Raw genomic sequence first — 17,725 nt, forward strand, 5'->3', positions numbered from 1 at the left:
CAAATTAGATACATTCTATGGATGGTAAGGTTATAGGGTTGTCAATAAGACTGAGAAAAACAATGTACTGTCTCTTTAATAGGGACTTAATTGGATGTTATTTCCCTTGTGGTATTACTTACCTCTGTGCCATGCAAAATTTCAATTGGCCATTTCCACACATGAACCCTTTATTAAAGGGGAAGAACATTTTTTTCCAGCCCTGTTGCCAACCATAGTTTGAGTACTCTAGAGAATCAAAAGATTTGAGTGTGGATTTTATTTTATTTCAAATAACAAAATATTTATTTAACAAAAAGGCAGGATATAATTATTCTTTAAAAAAAAAAAAAAAAAAAGCAAAATGAAGGAGATTTTTTTCACTACCTTGTTATGAAACATCTCTTTTTGTCTCCTTGCCTGAGAACAGAGACTATTTTTGGTAGCAGTGAAAACTGACTTCACTGTGAAGTTTATATCATGTTTTTAAAGTCTATATTTGGCTTACATGGTTTCCTACTTTGATCGCTTGTCATAGTAAAAATATAAATAGAGCACTTTAAAAATGCTGCATTTAAATAGCATCCAGAATATGTAACAAACAGTCAAAGGCTATGAATTTCAGTGATAATACTGACACTTCATCCTTAATTTATACTGCGGGGGCTTCAGGGGGGCTGTATTGTTATGAGCAAAGGACGGAACATCCGCTTTACCTTTGAATTCCTTGACTTTTAATCCCACTTTGATATTTAATGTCAGGTTTCAAGAGGGAATGTTGCTTATTTTGTTTCAGGCTGCAGAGAATATAAATAGTCATCCTAGACCAGGGGTGACCAAACTGGCTTATTGTAAGAGCCACACAGAATTAATGTCAGATGTTTGGCAGCCACGACACACGAACGTCAGATATTTGAGGGAAGGAAGGAAGGAGAGATGAAAAGAAAGCAACTTTTAACTTCAGATGCATTCGCCAAGCTGCCATCTGGCTTGGCTTGAAGAAGTAATTTAAAGAGAGAAATGCCTTCTTCAAGCTGGCTGAGGGGTTGGTGGGGGCTTTGAGAGCCACACAATATGTGTGAAAGAGCCACAGTTTGGCCATCCCTGTCCTAGACCATTTTTGCACTAACCTTGCTCCGACGTTGCTCCGCGCCAGGCTTCTGTTTCTCTCTGGAGCAAGCAAGCAATTTTTTTACCCGCTGCTCTGCGCTGCCATTTTGGGCCAGAGCAACGAACGATTTGCCACACGGCACAGCAAATCCCGGGTTGCCCCGGCGCAAAATGGCAGCACGGAGCAGCTGGTGCAAAATTGCTAGCTTGCTCCAGAGAGAATCAGAAGCCTGGCGCGGAGCAACTTCGGAGCAAGGCTGGTGCAAAAATGGTCTTAGACTGCTGTGGGAGCAGCAGCAGAGAGAAAAAATTGCACCTTTTTCATTCAGCTGTGCCTGAATTTCAAAAGAACTACTACTGTGTGAACGGTATCCCTATTTAATATATACACTGGCCACAACACAGGGCAAGTTTACAAGTGAGCTCATAATTAAGAACAGAAAGCTATGTTGAAGAAGAAGACGACTGCGGATTTATACCCCACCCTTCTCTCTGAATCAGAGACTCAGAGCAGCTTACAATCTCCTTTATCTTCCTCCCCCACAACAGACACCCTGTGAGGTGGGTGGGGCTGGAGAGGGCTCTCACAGCAGCTGCTCTTTCAAGGACAACCTCTGCCAGAGCTATGGGTCACCCAAGGCCATTCCAGCAGGTGCAGGTGGAGGAGTGGGGAATCAAACCCAGTTCTCCCAGATAAGAGGCCGTACACTTAACCACTACACCAAACTGAATGAGTTTGGTTATGAGTTAAAGATGAGGTTTGGAATGAGTTAAAAATAAACTACTCGTATTAAAGGCAGAGCAGTCCATTTAGGGGGATTTGTTTTGACAAAAAGGTGGTAAGATGCACTGGATACTGCTCCTCCTATTCTGTAGCACTCTGGTATGCTGAATGCCTTGTCACAGAGAGGGATCTCTCATTGGCTACACATCACATGGTATGTCTTCCATCCAATATTAAGATAGAGTTGTTTATCTTTCATCTACTGGATGTCTACTAGCCAATGATGTTGCATTCCTTCTTTTAACATTTTTTTTCAATGGGAGAAGTGGGCAAAGAGCTTTTGGGAAGCTTGATGTTTTGGTACGCTTTTCTGCCCTGCTGCTACAGCTGAGTCAAAGGCCAACAGTGGAAGAGTTGCGTGAGAGGAAGATCCTCATCCGCTTCAGCGATTACGTGGAGGTCGCAGATGCTCAGGACTACGACAGACGGGCAGACAAACCGTGGACGCGGCTCACAGCTGCAGATAAGGTAAGTTTGAAGAGTCTAGGCGTCAGCTTCTGTGCAGCTCTCGTCAACTCAGCCTCTTTAATTTTCATCAAATAAGGTATTTATTGAAAGACATGTTCACAGTAACAGACTTCCTTGTTAGGACTGCCCTTCTAAAGTAGGGTCAGGTACTTATACATTAGGCATAGCCATTAGTACATGTAAACAATTCTGGGTGTGCTAGAAAAAGCGGCAAAAGCATTTTAAACATATCTAGGACTTGCTTGGAACTTTGAAGTGTGAAGAGGTGTAGGATCTATGAAAAATCTCATTGTAAGGAATGTAGCTTGGATAAAATCATCTTGTGAAAACAGGGTCCTAGATATTCTGGAAATACTCGTTAGCTGTGTGGCTGTATGCCTGAAGTTTTCACCTTGTCCAGAACAGAATCCTCTTCTTCAGTGGATGGAACAGAACCTGTTTTGTGAATAGAAGAAAAAGCATGAATGGACTTGCCTGTTAACTTCTACTAAGGACTTTGGAATATATGTCTGACATTTTACCTGTTCCACCTTATGGTTGTTCCGTGGATTGTTTATTAATTATTCTACTGTTTGTACGAGAATGAATATTAGTAAGTTTGTGTTCTAAGCAGGGCTTTTTTGTTGCAGAAACTCCTTTGCATATCAAGCCACACACCCCTGATGTTGCCAATCCTCCAAGACTTTACAAGGCTCTTAGTACAAGGCTCACTGTAAGCTCCAGGAGGATTGGCCACATCGGGGGTGGGGGTGGCCTAATATGCAAAAGAGTTCCTGCTACAAAAAAAGTCCTGGTTCCAAGAATTCTGAGTGTGTTTGAAGTGTTAAGTTGAATTACACAATGTTTTTCATGGAGGCAGTGCCTTCCTAATCCCCCCCACACACACACACACATAGTTTGCAGGAGGTGGCAACAGGTGACTCAGGGCCCACTATTGGTGCCGTAACACCACTGGGCCATTCAGCTTGGCTTTTTTCAGGGATGTCTGAGGCTTTCTGCTGCCCTTGAGACCGATGACCAAAGAACTAGTCAGTAGACTACAGGTATGAGATGAGCCAGCTAGCTTAGAGTACATGACTACGTGCCAGTCTTGTACTTCCTTCGCTTCTCTTTCTGTTACGTTCTTTTTATTTTGCTGACATAAAAATTTGCTTGCACTCGCATAAATTTGCATTAATTCCGCTAAAAATCAATGGGATATTTACTCGACCACTGAGCTTGGTGTGAAGGAAATTAGGCCTATAACTCTCTGGGAAATACCTTGCTGACAGCACTAATGCTTGCTGTTTCTGCTGACAATTCCACCAGAGAGACACGTTTTGCAAGCCATTCTGCTTATAATAATCAAGCCATAGAATGCATTTAAAAATATATATTACGGCTTATTTCATATTCAGCTACTGACTTTAAAATGTCCATACAGCATATTTTCCCCCTTAAAACAGTAAGTCAAACAAACTCTTCTATGCCCTTGTTCTTTTTTCATTCCAAATGACCTCTTGAACTGTTGCACTGTTGCGCTACATACCAAATATTTCCTCCTTCGTCACTGCCCCATGCCACTCTTCCCTGAAAACCAAGGCTGGAGGTGATTGTTTTCCCCTAGTGAACTGGAGGCTGCTTGACATAGAAGCCATGTCTTATGATGTGTATGACCAAGGGTGGAATTCTAGCAGGAACTCCTTTGCATATTAGATCACACACCCCTGATGTAGCCAATCCTCCAAGAGCTCACCAAAAAAGAGCCTTTTAAGCTCTTGGAGGATTGGTTACATCATGGGTGTGTGGCCTAATATGCAAAGGAGCTCCTGCTAGAATTCCACCCCTGTGTATGACCATCCCACTTCTGCACCTATTTTTTTCAGGGGGTGTACACGTGGGTATTACACTATGGAAAGTGGTGCTTCTCATACTGCTTTCATCTCTCTTGCACATCTTTGTCTCCAGGCTGAGTTGAGTGTAGCACAATAGAGACTTCCAAGGCCCTTACATTTCAATGGGAAAATACAGTACACTCTAGGAATGGACACGAACTGGGAAAATGGCGGTTCATTAGGTTCATGGTTCACTTGATTGCACAAACCACAAACCAAACAAACCATCATGTTCCCTGAACTGGTTCATGGTTTAACATGGCTGGAGGAGGGAAGAGGAGGCATTTATATGCCATCCCCTCCCTTCTGCAGCACATGATCTCTCCATTGTATCCTATGAGCCCATAGGGTACAATGGAGAGATGGTCCCGCTGCAGTGGCCCAACTCACAAGAGAAGGGGTTTAAAGTTTAAACCCCTTCTCTGGAGTCGCATGCTAGCCATGACACGAACTCGCGATTGTACCTTCTGGGCCTGTGCTTGAACCTGGGACCTTCTGCATGTAGAGCAGATGTTCTACCACTAAGCCATGACACTCTTCCATTGAAATTAGTGGTTAACTTTGGCTGGATAAATCCCTTTACAGTTCTGCCCACCTTCACAAATAAAGCAACATTAGAGAGCTCATTTAAGAGAATGCTGGGAGAGGTTGTGCGCACTCTTCCAGGTGGTTCATTTTTGTTAATTCATTGCCTCACCGCAGTTAGTAGCATGTCTGTTCTATTTGCAAGTGTTGTTTTATCACTTCCCAGGGGAAAAGTAAAACTGACAGCATCCACAAAATGAAACAATGCAATTTTGTCTTTGCCTGTGTTCAAGGCAGATAAGAGTGTTGGTCCTGATAAATGTGATACCTGTATGAGAAATGTCTTTCTCTCCAATAAATTGGGGTAGAGTTCTTAGCAGGGGTGTCGAACTCATTTGTTCTGAGGGCTGGATCTGACATAAATGAGACCTTGTTGGGCCGGGCCATCTGTATACCTATTTAAGATTAGGTAGCAGAGATATAAATTTTATAAAGAACACAGACAAACACAAATATATATATATATATATATATATATTAGAACTTAAAACATGCTTACAATGTTAGCACTCATTGGTCTCAAAGATGCCTTCTTTGTATTTCTCCCATGGGATCCAGGGAACTGGGCAAAGAAAGCTCTACCTCTTTCCTTCCTTCCCTAGGAGACTGGGGGGGGGAGCCTCAGCCAATAGAAGGAAGAGAGGCTTGGCTCAGTACCTCTGCTGTGCAATTGAGAGAGCCTGGCAAAGCAAGCTATTCCTCCTCCCTTCTTCCCCAAGGGAGGAGCTCAAGGCCGGAACTAGGGAGGGGCAGAAGGGGATGTTTGCCCCAGGCGCTAACGGGGGGGTGCCAAATTGGGCATGGAGTCCATTGTATTCTATGGGACCATAAGATAGAATGGCCCATAAGAGGACACCATTTTTTAATTTTGCCACCCTTCAAAAAAACACGTAGATCAGGTTCTGGAGGAGCCTGAGCCAATGGAAAAATAGAGGTTTTGCTCTATAGCTCTTGTGCAATTTGGCAAGCCTTGCAAAGTAAGCTGTTATGCAGAAGGAAGCAAGAGAGAGGTTGAAGGAAGCAGATGACAGCCAGTTGCTCGGGGGCTTAATAGGAGACTTCCAAGGGCCTGATTTGGCTCCAGGGCCGCATGTTTGACACCCCTACTCTAAATTGAGACACGCACCATCCCTATCAGGGGTGGAACTCTAGCAGGAGCTCCTTTGCATATTAGGCCACACACCCTGATGCAGCCAATCCTCCAAGAGCTTACAAGACTCTTTTTTGTAAGCTCTTGGAGGATTGGCTACATCAGGGGGTTGGCCTAATATGCAAAGGAGCTTCTGCTAGAATTCCACCCCGATCCCTGTAAATAAAGGCAAATAAGCTAGGGTTGCTAACCCCAGGTGGGAGTGGGGGGATCCCCCTGAATTCATGGGCTCCAGCCCACTGCTGGCCAGCTAACCAGCGGGAGGAAGCCCCCCATGTGATGTCCTCAACATGATGACATCACTTCTGTGTGATGTCACCAGGTTGCCCCACCCCACCCCCCCACTCCTGGAAAGCTCCCTCCCATCCCCCACTGGTGAGCACCAGAGGCCTGGCAGCCCTAAAATAAGCAGAGGCAAGTGGAGAAGAAGCACAAGAAACATCAGTTGTGAGTCAATTCCCCAGCCTTCCAGCTTAGATACAGAGGAGAGTCTGCAGGGCCAGCCTTGCCACTAGGCAAACTAGGTGATTGCCTAGGGTGCCAGCCTTCTGGGGGGGGGGAAATTGTGCAACCCCCCCGTGTGACTTGGGGATGTTATCAGTGCGGAGGGGTACCAGACAGTCTAGGGCCAGCCTTGGGAGTCCGGTGAGTTTAAACATTTTTAAATGTGTTTTCTCTATTTTCTGCTTCTTGATGCTGCGTTGGGAGCAGAGGATCCTCTGATTTTGTGGGCTCCTGTCCACCACCAGCCAGCTGACTGGTGTGGGGGGAAGCTCTGCCCCCCCCCCAACAGCCACCATCTGACCCGATATCTCCGACATGACGCCACGCCACATATCTCAGCTTATGACTCTCAGATTTTATGACTCTCATAAACTCAGTTTATGAGTCTCACATATCTCAGCTTATGACTCTGCAAACCTGGTATTGTTAATAACACGTACAATTTAACCATTGTTTCCAGCTCCTAAAAGAAAGCAACTCACATAATAGAAATGTCAAATGTCTTGTCAAAGCACAGAATTAATTTTAAAACGTACCTTGAAAGAGCATCAGAATCATAGTAAACACACACCCCCACACACATTAAAGTGTTCTAACATCCAGGCCTTCACAAATATTATCTCACTAATTCTGACAGAATAATAGCTGGTGGAAAACTGCTCATCAGCCAATGTAAGATCTGAACTTTGGACTTTTCAACTCATGGATTTAAATCCCTTTATCTGAGATTTAATATGCAGAATGTAGTGGTAGAATATTGAGACAGTTGAGTGGACCATACTTCAGGCTGTGGTGGGGAAGAGATTGTGGTGGGTCACATTCTGGAATCCTTCCCTATGTTTCATTCCCCTCCCTACTACAGCCCCCATCCCACATGGCTTTTTTTCCATGTAGGTACCATGATCCCCAGCATAGCCTTGTTTGGATGGTCTGTTCTTTTTATGACCCCATAGGGCAGGGGTGTCGAACTCATTTGTTATGAGGTCTGGATCTGACATAAATGAGACCTTGTCAGGCCAGGAACTGGGCAAAGGAAGCTCTGACTCTTTCTTTCTTTTCCCAGGGGATCATGAGGGGGAGGAGCTTCAGCCAATAAAAGGAAGAGAGGCTTGGCTCAGTAGCTCTGCTGTGCGATTGAGAGACCCTGGCAAAGCAAACTATCCGCCCCCCCCGCCTCCTCATCAAGGGAGGAGCCTCAGTCAATGGAGGAAAGAGAGGTTTTGTTCTGTCGCTCCTGTGCGATTGAGCAAGCCTTGCAAAGCAAGCTGTGATGCAGAAGGAAGCAAAAGAGAGGGAGAAGGAAGCAGATGACAGCCACTTGCTCAGGAGCCTGATAGGAGCCCTCCGGGGGGCCTGGTTTGGCCCCTGGGCTGCATGTTTGACACCCCTGCCATAGGGGGTTAGAGTTGGGGGGCTGGAATTAAAGAAAGTAGGTTTAAAGCTTTTGTGTTGTTGCCACTTTTCAATTTCTGTGTGTTTTTTCTAATGGGAGGGAACATTCAGAACTAGAATCCATCACCTGCAGTCCAAAGTTGTGCATTCCGTTCTGTCGCCTTGTTCTCTGGTATGTGTAAACCAGGCCTTGTAATCTTGTTTGTATATGCAGCAGCAATCTTCCAAGGGACAGGTCTTATCACAATAGATGCCATTTGTCCTCTGCTTATTTAAGACCTGAGTATTTGACTTCAGGGGCAGCAATCTCTTGTGTGCAGACTTGGAGGAGAAAAACCCTAGTGAATGCAAAAGCTCACTTCTGTGTAAACGTGCATAGGATTAAGACACACTCTCTCATCTCTAGTTCTGGCAAATTCCTTGTGTAGACGGCAGTGGGACAGAAACTGTACTAAAAACCTGTTTTCTCTCATTACTGGCACCACTTGTGCCCCTTCACTGATTGTTTATGAAAGCTATTGTTTTGAACTTTAAACTTTTAAAAAGTTGATGCAGGTTTACATTTTGTCATTTACAGGCTGCAATTCGCAAAGAGCTCAATGAATTTAAAAGCACTGAAATGGAAGTTCATGAACTAAGTAGGCATCTAACAAGGTAAGATTTTTTTTTCCTTTCAAGACCCACAGTGACTAATGGTTGCCAATATAAGTATGGGCGCAACCACACGAGAGATTTGGCCCGACCTAGCCAGCCCTCCTCTCTGAATTTAATGTGCCCGATCACACATGCACATCTGCTCCCCAAGTCCCACCTGTACTTACCTGGTCTTAAGATGGGCTAGCACCAGGGGTCGTTTTGTAGAAAAATAGGTGGTGGAGTTCATTAGCATATGCCACTCTTCCACCAGCTAAAAGCAACCCAACGCAAGAAAAAAGAGTCCTAGGCGAGCGAAGCCTGTTTGAGATACAGCCAGCCGAAGCAGGCCTCACTCGCCTGCGGCTCTCCTGGGCTGCCCCCCTGCACAGTCAGAGCCCCAGGTGAGGGAGGTCTGCTCAGGCTGACTGGATTTCTAGCCAGCTCAAGCAGGCCTCGCTCACCCAGGGGTCTCCATTCTTGCATTGGGTTGCTTTTGGCTGCGGGGGGGGGGGGGCAGCATATGCTAATGAGCTCCACCACCTGTTTTTCTACAAAACAACCCCTGGGTTTTTTTTATTTTATTTATTTATTTATCTATGTTTTGTATCCCGCCCTTCCCACTAGTGGCTCAGGGCGGCTTCCAGCAATTGATCAACATAAAAATTAAACAATATTTAAATATATAAACCATTAAACATTTAAAACAGTTAAAACCTTAAAAACCAGTAAACATTCCAAATACATATAAAACAGAAGTCTTGCAAGCTACATTGAGTTCTCATCTTAGCTAGGTGTAGGCTAGCCGGAAGAGGGTCGTCTTACAGGCCCTGCGGAACTGAACAAGGTCCCGCAGGGCCCTCACCTCCTCCGGCAGCTGATTCCACCATGTAGGGGCCATAACGGAGAAAGCCCTTTCTCTGGTGGATTTCAAGCGGGCTTCTTTTGGCCCAGGGATAGTGAGGAGATTTTGTGTTCCCGACCTCAGTACTCTCTGGGGAACAAGTGGGGAGAGACGGTCCTTCAGGTAGGCAGGTCCCAGGCCATATAGGGCTTTAAAGGTAATAACCAGCACCTTGTACCGGACTTAGTATATCACTGGAAGCCAGTGCAGAGTCCGAAGACCCGGCCGAATGTGTCCCCACTTTGGGAGACTCAATAACAGCCGGGCCGTGGCATTCTGCACCAGCTGCAATTTCCGAGTTCGGGACGGGGCAGCCCCATGTAGAGGGCATTGCAGTACTCCAACCTCGAGGTGACCGTAGCATGGATCACTGTTGCTAGGTCGTCGCGCTCCAGGAAGGAGGCCAACTGCCTTGCCCGCCTAAGATGAAAAAACGCGGACTTGGCAGCGGCTGCTATCTGAGCCTCCATCTTTAGGGAAGGCTCCAATAGCACCCCCAAGCTCCTGACCCTGTCCGCCGCTGTCAGCGGTGCACCGTCAAAAACTGGTAGGGGGATTCCCCCTCCCGGCCCGCGGCAACCCAAGCAAAGGACCTCTGTCTTCGCAGGATTTAGCCTCAGCCCACTCAGTCTGAGCCACTCAGCCACGGTCTGTAGTGCCCAATCAAGATTTTCCGGGGCGCAGACCGGCTGGCCATCCATCAGTAGATAGAGCTGGGTGTCATCAGCGTACTGGTGACATCCCAGCCCGTACCTTCAGGCAATCTGGGCAAGAGGCTGCATGTAGATGTTAAATAACATCGGGGAGAGAACCGCCCCTTGGGGCACACCACAATCGAGTGTGCACCTCCGGGATAGCTCCCTCCCAATTGCGACCCTTTGTCCCTGACCTTCCAGGAAAGAGGAAAGCCAGTGTAAGGCCAACCCCTGAATCCCCGCGTCGGCGAGGCAGCACGTCAGTAGCCGATGGTCGACCGTGTCGAACACAGCCGACAGGTCTAACAACATCAGCACCGCCGAGCCACCCCGATCCAGATGCCGTTGAAGGTCATCCACTAGGGCAACCAACACCGTCTCCGTCCCATGTCCCGGGCGAAAGCCGGACTGAAATGGGTCAAGGACGGAAGCGTCCTCCAGGAAAGTCTGTAACTGCATCGCCACTGCCCTCTCAATAAGTTTGCCCAAAAAGGGCAAATTTGAGACCAACCGATAATGTGCCAATTGGGCCGGATCCAAAGATGGTTTTTTCAGGAGGGGACGGACCACAGCCTCTTTGAGCGGCGTTGGAAAATGCCCTTCCGTAAGACACAAGCCGGCATACCATTCTTGGATTTCCTACAAACATCAAACTGTAAGGTTTGGTTTTCTCACAAACTCACCTGTCATTTAGTAATCGTAAAAGACACAAGGATGGTAAATATCACGGTGGTCCCCGTAGTGTTTTCAACAACAGGTTTAACCCCAAACTTGAGCTCTGTTACAATATTCTGATTCATGTGCCTGACCCTCTTAACTGTGGCTGATTCCACTCAGTGGCGCAGCCAGAATTCTTTAGGCCTGGGGGGCTTTTTAAAAATTTAGGGGGGAATCGAATTTTTAGAAAGTCCCCCCAACCTAAAAAATCCTGGCTATGCCCCTGAGCGGCAAAGACTTGCCACCTCTCACTCTCCCATCCTGCTTGGATGAGCAGGAGAGGGGAGAGAAGAAGAAAAAGAAGACTGTAGATTTCTACCCCCCTCCCCTCTGAATCAGAGACTTAGAGCGGCTTACAATCTCCTTTATCTTATTCACCCACAACTAGGGTGACCATAATGTCTGAAGGCCAGCCAGGGACACGTTGGGGGGGGGAAGATAGGGGTGCGCGCGCCGCCGGAAACAGGAAGTGACGTCACTTCCAGTGACGTCACTTCCGGTGACGTCATGCCACCACAGGAAACAGGAAGTGACATCACTTCCTGTGACATCATTTCCCCGCGTCACCTGCCGGAAATGGGAAGTGACATCACTTCCTGTGACATCATTTCCCCCAAATGACATCATTTCCCCCAAATGCCACTGCCGGAAACAGGAAGTGACTTCACAGCACTTCCTGTGACATCCCCAAAAATCCCCCAAATATCACCGCCGGAAAAAATTTTGTTCTGAAATCCTGTATATACTTCATCAGTATATGGGATAAGGCACTTTCTCAACTGTGCTGCATAATGCAGCCTATTTATTTTGTCCTGTTTGCTCTGTTGGCTCTATCTGCGCCACCTTCATCACCTTCGGGGTGTGGATCCCCCAGTGGGGTGGTCTCCCGACTCCCTCCGCCGGCTGTTTCTGATAGCCCTGCGCCCCCTCTTTCATTTGATATGTGTCCCGTGCAGGTGCCACCCTCCCGCCGGGAGATGCCGCAAAATGAGCCCCCTTGAGGCTTATGGCGGCAGGGCTCGGGGGAAGCGAGCTAGACTGCTGTTCTTTTGAGGGGTTATAGAGTGTTTTGAGCCCGTCCCTGTGGCATCGGTCCCATCGTTGTGGGGCCCAGGGGGCCGGCGCAGCGGCACGCCGAAGCAGCCTGTCACTAATAACACAGGTCGAGATGCAGGACAGGAACCCGGAAGTGACCGACAGGCTGGTCGGCGCTGGTCCCGGAAGGCCTTCCAGAGGCTCTGGAAGGCCTTCCGGGACCAGCGCCGGGTGCTCTGCGGCTTCCCCGCGGCCTCCGCTGGTCCCTGGAGGCCCTCCAGAGACTCTGGAGGGCCTCCAGGGACCAGCGGAGGCCGCGGGGAAGCCTTCGCTAGTCGGCGCTGGTCCCGGAAGGCCTTCCAGAGGCTCTGGAAGGCCTTCCGGGACCAGCGACGGGTGCTCCGCGGCTTCCCCGCAGCCTCTGCTGGTCCCTGGAGGCCCTCCAGAGACTCTGGAGGGCCTCCAGGGACCAGCGGAGGCCGTGGGGAGGCCTTCGCTGGTCGGCGCTGGTCCCGGAAGGCCTTCCAGAGGCTCTGGAAGGCCTTCCGGGACCAGCACCGGGTGCTCCGCGGCTTCCCCGCGGCCTCCGCTGGTCCCTGGAGGCCCTCCAGAGACTCTGGAGGGCCTCCAGGGACCAGCGGAGGCCGCGGGGAAGCCTTCGCTGGTCGGCGCTGGTCCCGGAAGGCCTTCCAGAGGCTCTGGAAGGCCTTCCGGGACCAGCGCCGGGTGCTCCGCGGCTTCCCCGCGGCCTCCGCTGGTCCCTGGAGGCCCTCCAGAGACTCTGGAGGGCCTCCAGGGACCAGCGGAGGCCGCGGGGAGGCCTTCGCTGGTCGGCGCTGGTCCCGGAAGGCCTTCCAGAGGCTCTGGAAGGCCTTCCGGGACCAGCGCTGGGTGCTCCGCGGCCTCTCCGCGGCCTCCGCTGGTCGCTGGAGGCCCTCCAGAGTCTCTGGAGGGCTTCCAGCGACCAGCGGAGGCCACGGAGAGGCCTCCACCACTGCCGCCGGGCCCCGCGCGCGGGCGGGGAAGGCGGCGAGTGAGGGAGGGAGCGAATAGGGGGCCAGAACCGGGACATTCCCGGGCTCCCGGGACGGTCTGGCCACCCTACCCACAACAGACACCCTGTGAGGTGGGTGGGGCTGAGAGGGCTCTCACAGAAATGGCCCTTTGAAGGACAGCTCCATGAGAGCTATGGCTGACCCAAGGCCATTCCAGGAGCTGCAAGTGGAGGAGAAGGAAGAAGAAGATATTGAATTTATATCCCGCCCTCCACTCTGAATCTCAGAGCAGCTCACAATCTCCTTTATCTTCCTCCCCCACAACAGACACCCTGTGTGGTGAGTGGGGCTGAGAGGGCTCTCACAGCAGCTGTCCTTTCAAGGACAACCTCTGCCAGAGCTGACCCAAGGCCATTTCAGCAGGTTCAAGTGGAGGAGTGGGGAATCAAACCCGGTTCTCCCAGGTAAGAATCTGCATACTTAACCACTACACCAAACTGGCTCTCTAGAGAGAGGCATGGGGCCAGCAGAGTTGGGGTGCCTCAAAGAGAAGTTGGTTTGAAGGCCCCAGAGATCCCCCCCCCTCCATAGCTATGGACCTGATTCCACTTGACCCTGTTCATAGCTGGTGGCCTACTATGAACCACTTTTGGTCATGTTTCACTTTTCAACCCAATTTTTTGTACAGTTGAGACCAGGGCTTGAATTCAGCAGCTCACCCTTTCTCCACTTTCTCCAGCAGGTGACTTGCTGGCCTTTTCACTGTGAGGTGGCAACCAAGGAGAGCCCCAGGTGAGCGAGGCCTGTTGGGCTGGCTGGATGTCTAGCCAGCCCAAGTAAGCCTTGCTTTCCCGGGGCTCTCCTTTCTTGCATTGGGTTGCTTTTGGTTCGGGGGGGGGGGGCAGTGAATGCTACTGAGTTATGCTAATGAGCTCCACCACCTGTTTTTCTACAATACGACCTCTGGTTGAGACATCAAGGTGGTTGGCTGATCAGCTTCAGAAACAATTGTTTTGATTGTCCCTTCATGGAGACTTGTATCAAAAACACATGTTCAGAAAAAAGCAGTCCTTTCAAACACTGTTATGAATCAATCCTGAAGAAGAGAATGGGCTCTTTGTGTTACTATGGTAATGAGGTATGTGCACAGGAATAGGTGCCTGTGTGGCTTTTCTGGTGTGGCTGATAAAACGATTCCTCAGAAAGTGAACCCTTCCACCTGACTGAGATATAAAATATTTTTTTGCCATGTTGAAGTACAACTTTCATGCGAATCATGTGGATTTACCTAAAAATTACTGCAATGGGTTGTTATAATTGGAAATCTTGACATTTGGATCATCTGGGTAAATTTTGGAGGTCACAGTGTAAGCTTCCCTCCTGCCAGGAACAGGGCGTGGAAAGCCTTCTTCTTCCATGTCCTGCCTGATAGGAATTGTTGTGACGTAATAGGTTATGCCTTCTCAGTTTTCTTGCCCTTTCATTGCTGTTTGGTCACTAGCTTTTATTGAATATTTAAAAAAAAAATCATTCATGAATTGTTGAATCAGGTCTTGTCTTCTCCAGAATTCCAGAGGCAGTTTGGTGTGGTGGCTAAGTGTGCAGACTCTTATCTGGGAGAACTGGGGTTGATTCCCATCTCCTCTACTTGCACCTGCTGGGATGGCTTTGGGTTAGCCATAGCTATTGCAGGAGTTGCCCTTGAAAGGGAAGCTGCTGTGAGAGCCCTCTCAGCCCCACCCACCTCACAGGGTGTCTGTTGTGGGGGGAGAAGATATAGAAGATTGTAAGCCTCTCTGAGTCTCTGTTTCAGAGAGAAGGGTGAGGTATAAATCTGCAGTCTTCTTCTTCTATGAAAGGGAACACCAGCCCACACACTCCATTCACCCACAAATCATAACGGACAAAAGAGAAAGTCTTACAGCTTCCTGTGAGGAAAAATGTAGATTCCAGTTGTGAGGAAAAGTCACAAGTTTTTCCCTCAGAAGTGATACATCTCAGTTGCGTTGTATGGAGCAGTCCTATTCCCCTGTTGGCTTCTCAGATTTCTGGGCATGCTATTACCATCTGGCTCTCAGATTTCTGTGAGCAGCACAAGAAGCCCAGTCAAGTTGGCACTTGAAGGACAAACCTTTTCCCAGGAATGCAGGATAGATTCATAGTCTTATGACTTCAATATTTGTACCCAGGGCTTGGTTTTTTTTTTTGGTAAAAAAAAAACAAGTTTAGAAGTCCAGCAGGAACTTATTTGCATATTAGACCACACCCCCTGATGTCACCATTGTTTCACATGGCCTTTTGTAGAAAAGGCCCAGCAGAAACTCATTTGCATATTAGGCCACACTCCCTGGTGCCAAGTCAGCCGGAACTGCGTTCCTGTGCTTTCCTGCTCAAAAAAAGCCCTGTTTGTACTAGAAGTATAACCTTATTGGATTTTGTGGAGTCTGTAGCTATTGTTTCGATGGATACTAAGCAAGCCCTATGAGGGCCATAGTTTTTGTGGGTCTCATTCTGCCACACCTCTGATTGTATTCTTATATGTAAAAAATGAGCAAATTATTTAAAATTGTCTCTCTTTTCCCCCTTTGTTTCTCTTTAGGTTTCATAGACCGTAGTTTACTTCTACGCAAGTACTACGCCAGCGTTAAAACGTAACTGAAAAGAACCATAAGTGCTGGCATTGTTCTCTTCTCTGTTACGTATATTGTAAATCTTCTGAACTGCCTTTTTAAATAAAATCAAGAAGGAAAAAAAGAGAAAAAAATGATCCCAAGACCTCCTGTGGGCACAACCTTCAGTAACTGAAACCAACCATAGCAAGAATTACACCAAGAGTTGACATCTGTATTTATAACTCCACTGGTGTGGGTTTGCCATTTTTATCTAAGACCAGCCATTCATGCGCACTCTTGTTCTTCAGTCCCCTTATTCCTCCAAGCAACTGTCTTCTGACTCCAAAGAAACCTGAGGCACTCGGTGTTGACCCCGGACATGAACATAGGCACGAACATGCGGGACAAAAGCTTCAACCAGGCCTACCACCTTTTGGGTCAACACCTTCCTACCAAACACCTCTTTCTGTTTGAGAGCACCTTAGAAAGATGAGAAGGGCAAAGACCCACTCTGATGACCTACCTACTTGGACACTTTTGTGAGAATCATCCCTGGAGGAGGGACCTGTGGCTGGTTGGCTGTCACCCTTTTGTTTTGTAAGGGAAACACAAGGAGAATTCCTCACTGTACATCTCTTCAGTTCAGTTGACTTCTTTGCTTGGGGGGGGGGGGGCGTTGGGAAACAAACTAACGATTCTTGAAACAGTTACAGATACAGGGATGTTAGGTAACAAGCTTAGCTTTACAGACAGAATCAGTCGGGGGCTGCCTTCTGTCCTATTTAGCACTCCATGTTCTTACGTGCATCCGTGTAGAGGTTAGACGGCAAAGCAGCTGTGTTGAGTAACCGGATCGATATGGTGAGTTGACTTGGTGCAGATGCAGGTGACTGTGTGTGCTGCGATGCAGAGAAGAAGGTCTGCACAGGGCCCGTTTTATTCTGCATGCATAGGATTTCTTAAAGAGCAAGGGGTTCTGTTACATAGGACACTGTCTGTTAATGGTGTAAATAACAAAATGTGCTGCTTTGAATGGCTCAGCAACATGCGTGGTACAGAGAACCAAAGCATTTCGCAAAAAGCCAGCAATGGGGAAGGTTGTTTTAAAGTAGCGGCTCTTTTTTTAACTAGTGTGGGGGGCGGGTCCCCTGCATCTCGAAATGCATTATCGACCCAACATATTAGCACCACCAGCAGTCAGATAACTTGATCCCAGTTAAACTCGTTTGATGCCTCGTTTGGACCAAAAAAGCTTTTTCCCCCCCCCCTTCAGTAACTGAGCCCAATTCCCAACAAATTGTTACCAAGAGGGTACTATCAGTTCTCAGATTTAATCCCAATTGTAAGGGCGTCATAAAAATGAATACTAAAGAGAATTCCTTTACTTTGGAAAGTTTGTAAAGAAAGCATGGTTTCTCTTTTACAGCAAAACACTTGCCTTTCTGCATTCCCTTCTCACCTTATGTCCCCAGTTCCACTCAAGGACAGTTAAACTCTTGAAACCAGGATCTCTTTAGGTTATATAAAACCCTCGCCCAGAAGAAAGAGGCTAAAATGAGCCTGGCTAGTGATATTTGTGTTAATCCACAGGGGCGGAATTCTAGCAGGAACTCCTTTGTGTATTAGGTCACACCCCATGATGTAGCCAATACTCCCAAGAGCTTACAAAAAAAGAGCCTTGTAAGCTCTTGAAGGATTGGCTGCATCAGGGGTGTGTGGCCTAATATGCAAAGGAGCTCCTGCTAGAATTTCATCCCTGAACATGAGGGAAGAAATATGAAGAATAGAGATGTACGGGATGCTGGGAAGCTAACAGCATGTTCTGTTCTTCTAGAAGAACTATACCAGGAAAAAGCCTATGAAAAATAAATGGATTACCCTACTGCTATTGATCAGTTCATCAAAAGAGTTGACAGGCGCAGGGTTACTCTTAGTGGGTTAGGTCCTGCAATCTGTCAGTAGTAGACGATCTTCCTTTCTTCGGCAGCCATTTCAAACCCCTGGAAAGTTTATTCCCAGATTCTCTTTACCCATGTGGGTCAGGCAGTTGTGGTGAGCAGAGAAAAGGGGGTGAAATCGCTGCCTCTGACCTCTCACATGAGCTGAGCTCTGCTGATTGAAGAGGAAGAAGGGAACAATTTCACGCTAGGGTTGTCAGCCCTCCCCGCCGCAGCCACCAGCTAATTTAAACTGCAAGTTTTTATGCCAGACATAAAGGTAAAGGTAGTCCCCTGTTCAAGCGCCAGTCGTTTCTGATCATGGGGTGACGTTGCATCACAACGTTTTCA

General features: G+C 47.9%; 1 protein-coding gene across 8 annotated transcripts in view; it reads left to right on the top strand.

The window, feature by feature from the left end:
• PHACTR1 (phosphatase and actin regulator 1) overlaps window positions 1-16,067 on the top strand; it is a 635,410-nt gene extending 619,343 nt beyond the window's left edge. For 6 of the 8 annotated variants that reach the window (XM_060244218.1, XM_060244220.1, XM_060244221.1 and 3 more), the window contains 3 exons: window positions 2,201-2,341; window positions 8,424-8,500; window positions 15,425-15,593. In XM_060244218.1, the coding sequence (XP_060100201.1) occupies window positions 2,201-2,341; window positions 8,424-8,500; window positions 15,425-15,440 (234 nt within the window). In that variant the 3' untranslated portion in view covers window positions 15,441-15,593. Of the gene's footprint in view, window positions 1-2,200; window positions 2,342-8,423; window positions 8,501-15,424 lie in introns of all 8 variants that reach the window. The other 2 variants (XM_060244224.1, XM_060244223.1) reach the window with 1 other exon arrangement.
• Window positions 16,068-17,725: the final 1,658 nt, after the last annotated feature.

The sequence above is a fragment of the Heteronotia binoei genome, chromosome 7, assembly GCF_032191835.1.
Source record: "Heteronotia binoei isolate CCM8104 ecotype False Entrance Well chromosome 7, APGP_CSIRO_Hbin_v1, whole genome shotgun sequence".
Lineage (NCBI taxonomy): Eukaryota > Metazoa > Chordata > Lepidosauria > Squamata > Gekkonidae > Heteronotia > Heteronotia binoei.